Source organism: Pelophylax lessonae (genome assembly GCF_965119305.1).
Source record: "Pelophylax lessonae genome assembly, chromosome: 2".
In the NCBI taxonomy this organism is placed as follows: Eukaryota; Metazoa; Chordata; class Amphibia; order Anura; family Ranidae; genus Pelophylax; species Pelophylax lessonae.
Window position 1 is genome coordinate 568,358,158 of NC_138769.1, and position 13,618 is coordinate 568,371,775.

General features: G+C 42.9%; 1 protein-coding gene across 1 annotated transcript in view; it reads right to left on the reverse strand.

Annotated features, from left to right (window-relative positions):
• Nucleotides 1-662: 662 nt before the first annotated feature.
• LOC309546086 (retinol dehydrogenase 16-like) overlaps nucleotides 663-13,618 on the reverse strand; it is a 29,709-nt gene continuing 16,753 nt past the window's right edge. The window contains exons 3-5 of the mRNA XM_082245599.1: nucleotides 4,598-4,856; nucleotides 2,553-2,716; nucleotides 663-942 (exon numbers count right to left, since the gene is read on the reverse strand). Coding sequence (XP_082101725.1) covers nucleotides 728-942; nucleotides 2,553-2,716; nucleotides 4,598-4,856 — 638 coding nt within the window. The 3' untranslated portion in view covers nucleotides 663-727. The remainder of the gene's footprint in view (nucleotides 943-2,552; nucleotides 2,717-4,597; nucleotides 4,857-13,618) is intronic.

The window sequence follows — 13,618 nt, forward strand, 5'->3', positions numbered from 1 at the left end:
AGAGTATATCAAGGGGAGTCTTTGTGGGCTTGCAGGAGGCTCATATAGGGTCAGCTGAATGATTATAATACGGTAGATAGCTCACCGCTTATAATCAATATCAATCATCAGCCAGGTATGCACATACCAGGTGGCTGTAAAGCCGTAAAATGTAAAGCATAAAGGAACGTAAGCTTGTGTTGAACTCCTGCAGCCTCGTCAAGAACACCCCCCGGATGGGGAACCGCCGCCTAAACATCACTTGACCCGGCTGGACGGCACCTTATTTATTTGGGTATCCATCCGCGGGCATTCCTTGATGTGAAGTATCTTATGTACTTTATATTGTTTTCTGTATATGAACTGTGATCCTACTAACTGTGAACCGTTTACACATTACACTAAGGACCTGCATAGGCCCTTTTCTTTCTTTTTAAAATGCAGTATATGTTCACTTTATGTGGTGTGTTTTTATCTTTGAATTCAAATAAAAAGTAAATTTTATTCACTCCTTGTGCCCGAAATCCTTGTCTTCCCAATCCTTCCAATTTTATAAATACATTTTGATTTCAGGCCTCTGCACATACATACACATCATATCAGTAATTCCTCATTATTATCATCAATGAAACAAAAGAAAGAGGACTCAACACAGGACTTAATCATGAACATGTTTTTTATGAACATGTTTTTTAGGGTCCGTAAACAAATACATCAAAATGGTGTTTCCATAGTTTTTTTAAACAAGTTAATGAGCTGGTGTGGGAGCTGTTCGAGTAAGTAGGTAGTCAGATAGTACAGTTGGGACATAGGAGAGTGGTATAAAGAAAAGTTTAGCATCCCAGCCTGCTGAGTAGCGTGTTTTGGGGTGGACAGCAGTCAGTGCATGCTCCATGCAGTTTGTGACCGGAGTTAGGTCTGTATTGCAGAGGGATGAAAAGGTCTTCTCCATGTCATCCACATCTGTAGAAAAAAATGCCATTATTGTAAATATGTTGTAGAACATAGTCTAGCTATACATTTTTTTTACTATTATTAAAGATATATAGTACTGTCAGAAAACGATTTACTATAAAGCTTGAAGTTGATTAGCTTCACGCATTTCTTTTCTGGAAATATTAACGTGGTTGTAAAGCTAACTTGTGTACTCTATAGATTCCCCTCTGTTCAATGATGTTATGTGCCCCAGTGTATGTTTTTTATACTGTTAAAAATATTTGGCTGTATACTGCTGTAGGTATTTCAGAGTGCCTCTCGCCGCTCACGTGACTGCCTGCCACTCTCCTCTCCTGATCTGACAAGTACAGCGGAAGGGACTGAGAATCCCTGACTGCCTTAAGCTGGGAGAAGGGGAGGAGAGGAGGAGAGCAGCAGGTGGTCACGTAAGCGCCGTTCTGAAATTAGGTATACAGCAAAATATTTTTTATATAGGACATACGCTGGGGCACATAACTTCATGAAACATAGGGGAATCTCTAAATTATACAAAGTTATTTTATCAGCAGAAGAGGAGGGGAGGGGCGGGCACTGACACTAGCTGAAAAGCAGGGAGAGGGAGAGAGGACAGACAGTGAATGGAGGAGGCATGTAAACTGACCACGGTATCAGGGACTCAGCAGCTATTAAAAATGTGGTCAGTTTACAAAGGGGAGGAAAGCACCAGGCCTGATCAGCCAGGTATTTTAGATGATAGAAAGGGCCAAATTACACAGCACAAACACTGTGCAACTGTTATTCATGCTTTAAAGGAACAGGATCCATTTTTTTTAGTGTTACAACCACTTTAAGTGGAGGTGGCTGCTCATAGTGATTTTTTTTTAGAAGTAAAGTCAAGCAGAATATGTTATGAACAACACATCTATCTTTTCATCTAGTTTTGTGAATGGGCTAAAATGTGCAGTTATACATGGAGTTTCAACCGAAGAAAAAATACTAACTTGTTCAAAAATTATTTCACAACATGGCCCAGTTTGCTTTAAAAATAAATTACAGTAAGTGTACAGTAATTATCACATATTGTACATACACAGTAGGAAGCTAAGTTTTTTAAACAGGTAGATTAGGTTATGTATCAGGTATGTACTAGAAGAGGTAGGTACACCATATTCAGCTGACCAGTACACTGTACTCCAGGAGCTGTCAGCCTCAACACCAGCTGCAGCAGATGGTGGTAGCAGTTGCCCTGGCTCTACCTAAAAAGCTACTGTATCTGCTAGTGCCAATTAATGTGCAAGTCTAGCAAATTTGTTCTCATTTAAAGTTGCAATTTGTAAATTTAAACACGACTGCCATTGCTGACCCTTTTCTGATAACGCTAGTTTCCTAGCTGCTATACTGAACTCTGGCTATAATAACTTCTAAATTTCAGATATGGAACAACTGTACCAATCAAGAGTCACAGGCAGACCTTCCCTGCAAACACATTCAGGGTCAGTAAATCACTGAGTGTTGAACATTTTCAGATGTCACTAAAGACAGCCTCCATTTTTCCCAGATGACCAATTTTTATTAATAAACTGAATTCCAAATGTACAGGATGCTGAGCTATTTAAATATAAAGCTATATAACTTACAATGTTTGAAATACTTCTCTCCATAGCTATAATGGATTTCTGGATGGAGGTTTTTCCAAATATTGCTTAGAATGTTTTTCATGTACTGCATATCATTCAGTCCAGTCTTAAAATAGCCAGGCTCTATAATGGAAACTTTTACTCCAAAGGGTCTCAGTTCACGCCTGTCAGTATATACAAACATTAAAGAAAGTAAAGCTATAGAAACAAAACCCAATCATAAATATGAATGACATAACAAGATTACTGGTAAAACGGCCTCACTGTGGTCCTTAGACACATTCCATAATCTCTACATATTTACAGGTTGTATATTAGAGGAACAAGAGTGTGCAGGTTCATCAAGAGGCACTTTAAAAGCCTTGTTCAATCTGTTACCTGGGGATTATGGAAGATTAATTAAAGTTTTATTAAAATTAGAATAAAAGTAACTTTTTTTCACTTATTCATGTTATTATGTAATAAAAATCTGCATTTATTGTTGACTCATCTTTTTGATATTAGTACGTTTTTTATACCTCAGATACTACTACTTATTCTCTTTTTTCCCCAAGATATAGCTAAATAGTGGTAGAGAAATATAGGGTTGATGGCAAACTGGCAAAACATCATTGGTGACAAAATTACCAAGGTGCAGTAGTCACTTTACCTAATGCAAGTCACTTCCCCGCTGGCTCTATCACTTGTTCATTAGTGAAGGAGCAATAGTGGAATGACACCTTGCTGGTGTGGACAGTGAGGGAGAAGACACCTTGCTAGTCTGGCCAGTGATGAAATGAAACCTTGCTTGTCCAACTTAGACAAGGAGAAATGATGGAATGACACCTTGCTGGTCTGGCCGGTGAGAAGTGATGACATAAGAGATGGTAATTGGTCTTGCTGATGGTAAGTTTTTGGCAGTGAAAGGATTGCCCATGTGATATTGCTGTTAGGTTAGGCCAAGACCAGCAATCGAAGCTCTTGTTATTGAATGACTTTTAAAACAAGGTGACTGCACAACAAATTGGTAAATTTCTTAGTAGCAAGAAATTAGCTTAAAGAGTAACTCCACTTTTGTTAAGGAAAAAAAAAAACCCCTCTATGCACATTGCATGGATTTCAACAAAATTCTGCTCTGAAGAAAAAGTCGTTTGTTTGTCTATGTGCAGAGTGAATGGGAATGGGAAGACTTTTTCATTATTAATCAGCTGATGCACTTGCGGTGTTCTAATGAGGAAAGTCGCAGTGTCAGCATCCCTTAAGAAGCTATTAATTCTTTGGGAGCATCTCACCAAATGTAAAATGTTTGTTGCAGAGGTTGCCTAAAATCTGACTTGTATCATAGTGCAGGCTTCTAGGAAAATCAACGAGCCAATCACAGAAGCAGGAACCGGCATTTCTGGGGGCATTCCGTACACCAACTCTGTACAGAAGGCTTCCAGGTTGCCATATTGCAATTTTTCCAGAAAATTACAATGCTGCAGATCAAAAAGAAAAGGTAATTTTTAAAAAACATTCAATTAAATATGGCCTGTTTAGCAATTGTATATGCTATATTTTTTTTTCCCTACAAATGTGGCATTACCTTTTAAAGTTCACTGTTGGGATAATAGATGCAGGAGATTATACAGGCTGATATGTGTGAAAACCCTTCAGTTATCAAGAAATGTGGATATCCACCATTCACTTATTCTGCATTCAGCATTTAAATTTTATACACCAGTTTTGTCTGGCATTCAATTTTTTTTGACAGAGATGTAATCCTGACTCAGTACAAGGTGATTTGAAGAGTGCAGTAAGCCACAGAACTCAAGGAGAAGCTGTCTTTCACTCATCTGATTACTGAAAACCACACCACTTACAGAAAAAAAGCTACATACATGAAGGTAGGAAAATATATTCCATATTTGGTAAGTCTAGTATAAGTGTGCTATGCTCAGCATTAGGAGTGGAATGCATTTCACAAGTAAATGAAAAGACCTAAGAAATAAATATTTTAAACATGCCGCACATGTTACAGGAAAGACCCTTGGGCTAAGGTTTATTGTAATCATCGTCTCTCTCACCTCAGACTGTCTGAAAATGCTTCAACTCCAAATTTAGAAATGCAATATCCACCTCCACAGATAGTCACCCTTCCCACTATGCTGGACATATTAACAATACGCCCTTTGGATTTCCTGATTAATGGCAAGATTCTAAGGGTTACATCGATGGGACCCAGCAAGTTTACATTAATAACTCTTTCAAAGTCCTCTTTTGTCAACCATTCATTAGGTGCACCAGGCATCCCTGTTCCTGCATTATTTACTAACCCCCACAGACCTGTAAAGGAAAAAAAGAACAAATATTAGGGATGTAGTGAAATAACTTTAAAACATTTGACATATTTTCAGGCAGAAGGGGACATATGTAACATGCAGTGGTGGGTTATAATTGGGGATCAACCGATTATCGGCAAAGTCGATATATCATGGGCCGATAAGCACTTTTCCCGATATATGGGAATCGGCCCTGGAGGTTACCGATATTGTCGATATTTCAGGAAAGTGCATGTACCACTAAAGGCATCACCCCGGTCGGCTGTCTTATAATGACAACAGATGCAGCTGAGAAGCCGCTTGGCTGTCATTACAAGGAGCAGGAGGGGACGCCCCCCTCCCGCCGCCTTCCGCGGCTCGCCCGGGTCTCCCGTCCCACCGGGAGTCCCGGGTAATCAGCCTGCACTGTCGCTAAAGACCCGATCAAAGCCGCATTCGGCTCTGATCGGGTCTCCATGCTAAAACCCGGAAGTGATGTCATGAGTGACATCACTTCCGGGTACTGTTTGGCACCAGATTAAAAAAAATGACAGCATTCAAAACAGCCAAACTTGGCGGCTTGCATGCTTTTAAGTGTAGAAGAGGGGCTTGGGGTCTTTAAGACCCCCAGATCGCTCCACAAAAGTACCTGTCAAAAAAAAAAAAAATGGACAAAAATATCAGCCACTATCGGCCGATACCGATATGCATTGGCCAAAATATCGGTATCAGCAACGAAAAATCGATATCGGTCGATCACTAGTTATAAAAACCCAGGGCCCAAGAGTCCAGGGGCGATGTATGAGTATTAAGAGTAAAGGTGGCCATGTGTCTAATTCAACAGGAATTAGCTGAAATTTAAGCTGTGGGTGGGTTTGTCAGCACCCCTCTACTTGACACAGGTAATCTTTCAATCAATTTTTGTCAAAGAGGCTGGTTGTAAAATTTTCATCTGAGCAGTGTCTGTATCCAATCAGATGCAGGCACTGTGGGGGTATTTAGCAGCCACTAGAGTAGTGGCTGCTGAATAGACATGTACAGAAGGGAAAAATGTGTTTTGTTTAGTTTTGGATAGATTCATTATGCTACTAATTTAGTTTCATTGATTAATTTCAGAATTCTCTGAAATTGTTCAATTTATGTTTGTTTTCATAAAATTTTGTTTCATTTATTGATTTTCTAAAAAATTCCAGATTTTCTGAATGATTCAATTTCGGATCGGTTGAAAAACGTTCGACCAATTTGAATTTGGTGTGAAGAATAGCTTGGTTGTTAGCTGCCGCGTCCTTAATCGATGACCCATCAGCTGTCAGCAGGCTTCCCCACTGACAGCTGAAATGTAAACAAAACAATGCCAGCAATAGAAAATTCTATAAAAAAAACAGTGTGGGGTCCCCGCCAAGCCATACCAGGCCCTTCCGGTCTGGTATGGATTTTAAAGGAGAATCCTATGCCAAAAAAAAAAAAAAAAACGTATGGGGTCCCCCTCAAAATTAGTACCAAACCCTTTTCTGAACATGCAGCCCGGCAGGCCAGGCAAGGGGAATGGACGAGTGAGGGCCCCCCCCCCACTCTTGAAACATACCAGGCCACATGCCCTCAACATGGGTGGTACTTTGGGGCGGGGGGGCTCTGACCCCCCCATCCCGAAGCACCTTGTCCCCATGTTGATGGGGACAAGGGTCTCTTCCCCACAACCCTGGGCTGTGGTTGTGGTGTTTGAGGGTGGGGACATATCCAAATCTGGAAGCCCCCTTTAACAAATCCAGACACCGCCCCCCTATGTGAATGAATAGGAGTGCATAGTTCCGAACTAGAATAATTCAAGAAATTTGAAATTAGTTAGAAAATTAATAGATGAAACAAATTTTTATGAATTTTAATGAAATTCGTTACTATTTCATTTGGAGATGCAGATAAATCCGAGTCTCTGAATAACCAAAAAAATCATCTGAATTAGTTTTCGGACCGAAACAAATTGCACATGTCTACTGCTGAATACAATAGCTGGTAGCAGGGATTTCTCTATCTATGCTGTTTCACATGGATGGAAGAATGGATAGATTTCTCTTGTTCATACTGGAGAGAGCTGAATGAGAGAAATCTACACATGTATGTCCAAGTTAAGTAAAGTTCAGCTTTGCAAGTCTTTTAATTGTTTTGATCAGGTAGAAAGCATTTCTTTGCATTCCTTTATGTCAGTTTTCTCTTTGAAGTGCAATGTTTGTATTTGTAGGTTGGGTTAGAGGCTCAACAATTATTATATCACAGAAGCATTAACTTACTGATCTAAATGCAAAAGTAATTTCCAATATATATAAATCTGCACTTTCACTTCAATAATACTTTGTGACTCTGCCATGAAGGTTATTTTTCAGGCACATCCTGTGGACAACCCTATTACTTCTTTTTATTTATATATATTTTATTGATTTTCACATGTAGCACTGCCCCCTAAAGGACTTCTGGTGATTGACACTTTTTTGGATTCCCCTGGGTTACCCGTAGCAACTGCATGCCGAATTCTTAGCACTTTACGTTCTTGGCTCAGTCAATGATCAGTCTAGGGGTAGATGTTTTTATTGTTTTTTTTATTGGGATGGGAGAAGGGATGATTGGGATACTCCAACCTTGAACTCTTCACAAATTCTGAGGACTTCTAACTTGAGGATGAGGCCAGGCCGACACTCATCCTGTGGTAAATGTTCCTGTTTGTATTTCTCTTCAGGGTACTCCCCCAGTACCCCCTTTCTCTATACTGGCTGACACCCATCCATTGACTACACTCTCTGGAGTGGTCCCCTTCCTGGGCAAACCCCTGGGCAAGATCCTCTGTATTCACGATACTGCTTTCCAGATTCTCACAGTGCCCCAACTCCTCCGTAAGCTCTCCTGGACCTCTGGGTTCAGCTCCATACTGTGGGTTCACCAGGCCGACTGCCTGTGACCATCACCAACTGCTGCAGAAGAGGAGGCAGTCTGCTTCCTGCCAAAGACCTCTACCTTACGTGCCCCTGGCTTTTTATACCCTGCCCCACAATGCACCGGGACAAACAGTCTGTGCCGATCCCAGGGCCTGTATGAAAAGCCTGCGTGTCATTGGCCAGGTTTCCTCCACTATCCAATCTGCCTCCCCATTGGATCAGCTGGGGACACTCCCTTAGACCAGATGAATCACACACTGGGAACCCTGAGCAGACCTAACTCACAGATTCTGCTCCCTGTTAAGCAGAGTGCAATGTAGAATTTACCTGCTGCTCCACTGATAGGCAGACAGAGCCAAAACTATACTCACTCTCTAGCACCTGTCTAGGAGGGTGCTACACACATTATACAAATTTCACATATTTTTCATAAAACCATAGGAACTCTTACAAGTGTAACAAATATTGTTTTCTTCCCATCCCACCCACCTCCTCCCTTCCCCTCGATCCCATCTCTGTCTCTCCTCACCTCCCTTCCCGTCCCGTTCTTCCATCTATTCCCATTTTAAACACCCACTGATTCAGCATATCTCTTTTTACCTTTAAACACTCTCCACCCTTACTAGATTTTCATAAATTTTCCAATTTTTTTTTCTCCCATATAATACAATTCTTTTAAGTTGTAAATGTTTTCTATCCTTCTGACCCAGTTCCTTACCGTTGGGCTTTCTGGTATCTGCCAAAATTTTGAAATGATGAATTTTGCTGCATTTATTAGATGAGGTATCACTGTCTTTTTATACTGCTTTATTGTGAGTTTAGTGCTATGGAGTAAATAAGTTTCAGGGTCTTTGGGCATATTGTTAATAAGTCAATCTGCACAACCCGATTACTACTACCATTAGGAAAACTGCCCTTAGAAATACCATGTAGTTATCACAGGAGTGCATGCATGTAGACCGGAAATAAAAAAAAATAAAAGAAGTATCTGAATATAAAAGGCAATTGTTTATGGTACATAATGCTTTAGCAAGTGAAATATCATTTAGTTAGATTTTACAATTCTACCTTACAATATTCTAACAATCATACACACTAGGTATGCACACTCCCTGAACCTTGTGTAGCGCACCCCACGTTGGAGCCGCAGATAAACTTGGATCCCCCACACTCCTGCACAGCCAGGCACACCGAATCTTCACAAGCATTCAGAGTCAGAGAACAGTCCATGACTGTTTTTGTTATTTATTGAGTGTTAATAACTTGGATAGGGATATGGAGGTTATAAGATGTGTCATTTACTTCAACAAAACTCCAAAAACAACTTCAGAGACAACTTCCTATATATACAGTGCCTTGAGTCCACCTGTGTGTAATTTAATCTCAGTATAAATACAGCTGTTCTTATGAAGCCCTCAGAGGTTTGTTAGAGAACCTTAGTGAACAAGCAGCATCATGAAGGATAAGGAACACCTCAGGCAGGGCAGGGATAAAGTTGTGGAGAACCTGCCAGTACCCGCCAGCAGTACCAGCCAGCAGTACCCACCAACAGTACCAGCCAGCAGTACCCATCAGCAGTACCAGCCAGCAGTACCCTCCAGCGGAACCCACCAGCAGTAGCCTATAGCAGTACCAACCAGCAGTACTCCACCAGCAGTACCTACCAGCAGTACCATCCAGCAGTACCCACCAGCAGTACCCGCCAGCATTACCCACCAGGAGTACCAGCCAGCAGTACCCGCCAGCAGTATCAGCCAGCAGTAACCCCCAAGTAGTAGCCACCAGCAGTACCAGCCAGCAGTACCCACCAGCAGTACCATCCAGCAGTACCAATCAGCAGTACCCACCAGCAGTACCAGCCAGCAGTGCCCACCAACAGTACCCACCAGCAGTACACGCCAACAGTACCCTCAAGCAGTACCAGGCAGCAGTACCTGCCAACAGCACCTGCCAGCAGTACCAGCCAGCAATACCCGCCAGCAGTACCTGCCAGCATTACCCACCAGCAGTACCAGCCAGCAGTACCCGCCAGCAGTATCAGCCAGCAGTAACCCCCAAGTAGTAGCCACCAGCAGTAGCCACTAGCAGTACTTCACCAGCAGTACCTACCAGCAATACCATCCAGCAGTACCCACCAGCAGTACCCGCCAGCATTACCCGCCAGCATTACCCACCAGCAGTACCAGCCAGCAGTACCCACCAGCAGTATCAGCCAGCAGTAACCCCCAAGTAGTAGCCACCAGCAGTACCAGCCAGCAGTACCCACCAGCAGTACCAGCCAGCAGTACCAGTCAGCAGTACCCACCAGCTGTACATGCCAACAGTACCCTCAAGCAGTACCAGGCAGCATTACCTGCCAGCAGTACCAGCCAGCAGTACCCGCCAGCAGTACCAGCCAGCAGATCCCACCAGCAGTACCCATTAGCAGTACCAGTCAGCAGTACCCACCAGCAGTACCAGCCAGCAGTACCAGCCGGCAGCACCCACCAGAAGTACCTGCCAGCAGTACCAGCCCTGGAGGATAGCCAGCAGCAGCCACCAGCTATACTTACCTGGGGGACAGCAGCAGCCAGCAATACCTGCAGGAATCCTGAGGAAGAAGTGAAGATTGAGTCAGTTGATGTACAGGCAAACCGCGGAATATCCGCGTGAAAGCAGCCTCAGGCCCCTTTCACATGATCAGTCTGATTGGGTCTGCCTGTTTTTCAGATGGACCCAATCAGACCCTCAATTTACCTCTATAGTGCAGCAGATGTAAACAAACTTGTGTCCGTTTACACCTGCCTATCTCCAATCCAATCCACTTAAAAAAACAGAAGAGGATCTGTCCCCTTCTGTGCATATTATTTCGTAATACAGGTATTATAATAAAGTGTCCATCGTGTATACAGAGTGTCAGAACACTCACCAGATTTAGTAAAAAAGATTGCAGTGTGATAAATAATACACCTCGAGTGAATGGTAATATAAAAGTGTGCTCCTCCTCCACCATATGGATGCACTCACAAGAAATCGTATACAAATGAGCCTCATGATCAATCCAACTGATAGCTGGAAAGCCAGCCTTGCCTGCAGGACCAGCCCCTAGGTCGCCGTGCTCTCGATACACTGTATGAATGCCAGAGATTACAGAAAACGACGCTCATTCTCCATCCAGAGAGAACCACGTACTTTCGCCCTCCTCCAGGGGATTGGATCGCGATTGGATTGATCATAAGGCTCATTTGAATACGATTTCTGCTGTCCCCCAGGTGAGTATAGCTGGTGGCTGCTGCTGGCTGTCCTCCAGGGCTGGTACTTCTGGCTGATAATGCTGGCGAGTACTGCTGGCGGGTGCTGCTGGCTGGTTCTGTATACATAATGGACATTTTATTATAATTCCTGGATTATGGACTAATATGCACATTTGCAGGGGCTGACTGGCAACTTTCGGTCCCTCCTGACCCCCCAAATCCAGGCTGAAGCTCTGCTCCAGGTACTGTCCACTCACAGGTTGAAACCGGGTTCCCGACCTGGCCAGAAGAGGGGGGTTGGGGGGAGCTGGGACAGCTCAGTTGGGGCTCCAGTGGGGCATGTAACCGGCCTCTACTCAGACACAGTTTACACTTTTCATGCTGGGGGGGAGGCCTGCGCTCTGTCCTTACTTTCAACCTGCACTCAGTAGGTCAGCAGCGGGGACTTTTTACTTTTCTTCACTAGGAATCATTTAGGCATGTCTGTGGCAGGAGCAGTGCAGCCTTTTTATGGGGCATTAGAGCATCCCAAAGGGCAATTTCCCCCCCTGCCCCCTGGCCCAGTCCTCCCCTGCACATTTAGAGTGTTGATCAGCTCAATGGCACAGCACATAGCATTTTATATTATTGTACTTGTTTTAGCTGTCATCTTTTTTTTGTACTTATTGCTAAGGAGGTTAAATATTCACCTTTACGTGCCAGCGGCTGAGGCCTCATAGCGCTCACTTAACACATGTTTTTGGATTTTTTCCCCTTCTGTCTAGGTGGATCAGATCTGAGGGCCCATAGAGTAGAGCGGGCTGTGTTCATGTCTGTTCTGCACATGTTGAGTGGACACAAGCCTCTCATCAACCCTCTCCACTCATTGTGGCCCGTGACCGGTTACCAAGTCGCTAAAGTGGCCCTCGCTTCTCAAAAAGTTGGGTACCCCTGCTGTAGGAGCATGAGTCCCTGATGGAGAGGTGCACTGTAGCAGCCTTCCCCCTTAGTTTCACCATGGTGTGTGGCAGAGGGAAGGAGTCCCGGATGGAGAGGTGTGTTATACTGTAGCGCATCAGGAGACCCCCAGGGAAATCAGAAAAATCTCCCATGAAGTTGATCAAAGTGTTAAGACAGCCGTCATTGTTGCTGCTGGCCTGAACACTTCTATCACTGTGGTTGGCAGATCTCACTATTCTTCCCTACTTCCTCCATGCTGAGAGCATGGCATCAATACTAGGCTTTATTATTGCGTAAAACTGGCACCAATACTATGGGAGATTACTGCCCAAACTGGCACCAATACTAGGCTTTATTACTGTGTAAATTGGCACCGATACTAGGTTTATTACTGCGTAAACTGGCATCAACACTAGGCTTTATTACTACGTAAAATGACACCAATACTAGGTGTAGACTTGCATCAATACTAGGCTTTAATACTGCTTAAACTGGCACAACACTAGGGGCTATTAGTGCGTAAACTGGCATCAATACTAGGGGCTATTACTGCATAAACTGCCACCAATACTAGGGGCTATTACTGCATAAACTGGCACCAATACTAGGGGCTATTACTGCATAAACTGGAACCAATACTAGGGGCTATTACTGTGTAAACTGGCACCAATACTAGGGGCTATTACTGCATAAATTGGCACCAATACTAGGTTGTATTACTGCATGATCAAGGCAGATGACAGAGAACAGCTCCACTTGGAAGTCCTGGATTATGTCTTAAGTATCCTTGAGAGACTGGTGCTAAACTACAAAACTTTGCCAGTTGATGAATTCTGGGGGAAGCAGTCCAAAGTAAAATCCGTGAGCACAGGACAGTTGAGATTCAAAGAGCTCTGCCAGTTGATGAAGCTGTTTTTGGTGCTGCTAAATTGTAATTGTGATGTGGAAAGGGCATTCAGAAATATACGTCACATTAAAACGGGATTCAGAAGTCAGCTGTCTCACAAAACTCTTGTAAATCTGATGTCTTGCAAAACTAACAAATTGTTTGACACAGACTGCTACTAGGTTGAGGCATCCAGCAAAATGCTCAAATCTGCTGCACAATACAATGAAAGTATGCAAAATAAGTATAAAAGGTATGTGCATTAGCGTGTATAAATTGTTGCAATATGTTTTTTAATAACTAGTTGTGTTCTGTCATAATAAAATGTCCTTGTTCATACATGACATTTTCTGGCTGCCTAAGTCACGTGCTAGGGGTGCAACTAGCCCCCAGTACATAATTGTAAAAATCCCAGCATGTGCAGTGTTTCACTGCAAGTCACTGAAGTGGTCATGGTGGTTAGTGTTCCTTTAATATCTCTCAGAAGAAGTAAACCTCTGTATACTGATTCCATTTCATTTGATCATCCTCTAGTTGTGTTAAATTGGTGAGGGGAAATGAGTTTGCCTCCTCCCTAAAATGAATTTTTAGAGGTTGGGATGTCTGCTATTGACTTTCTTGTACATGTTTTGTTTTAACTGTACTATATTTTAATGTATTAATAAAATGTATGTGTTTTTTGGATATTGGTGGCACATTTTAAAAACCCCCACATTCCAACCCTCCAGAGGTGAGGTTGGAAATGTGTCTTTCCATATAAAAACAGAAGCATCAGAGGCACTTTGAAGTTTCTTACTGGATGTGG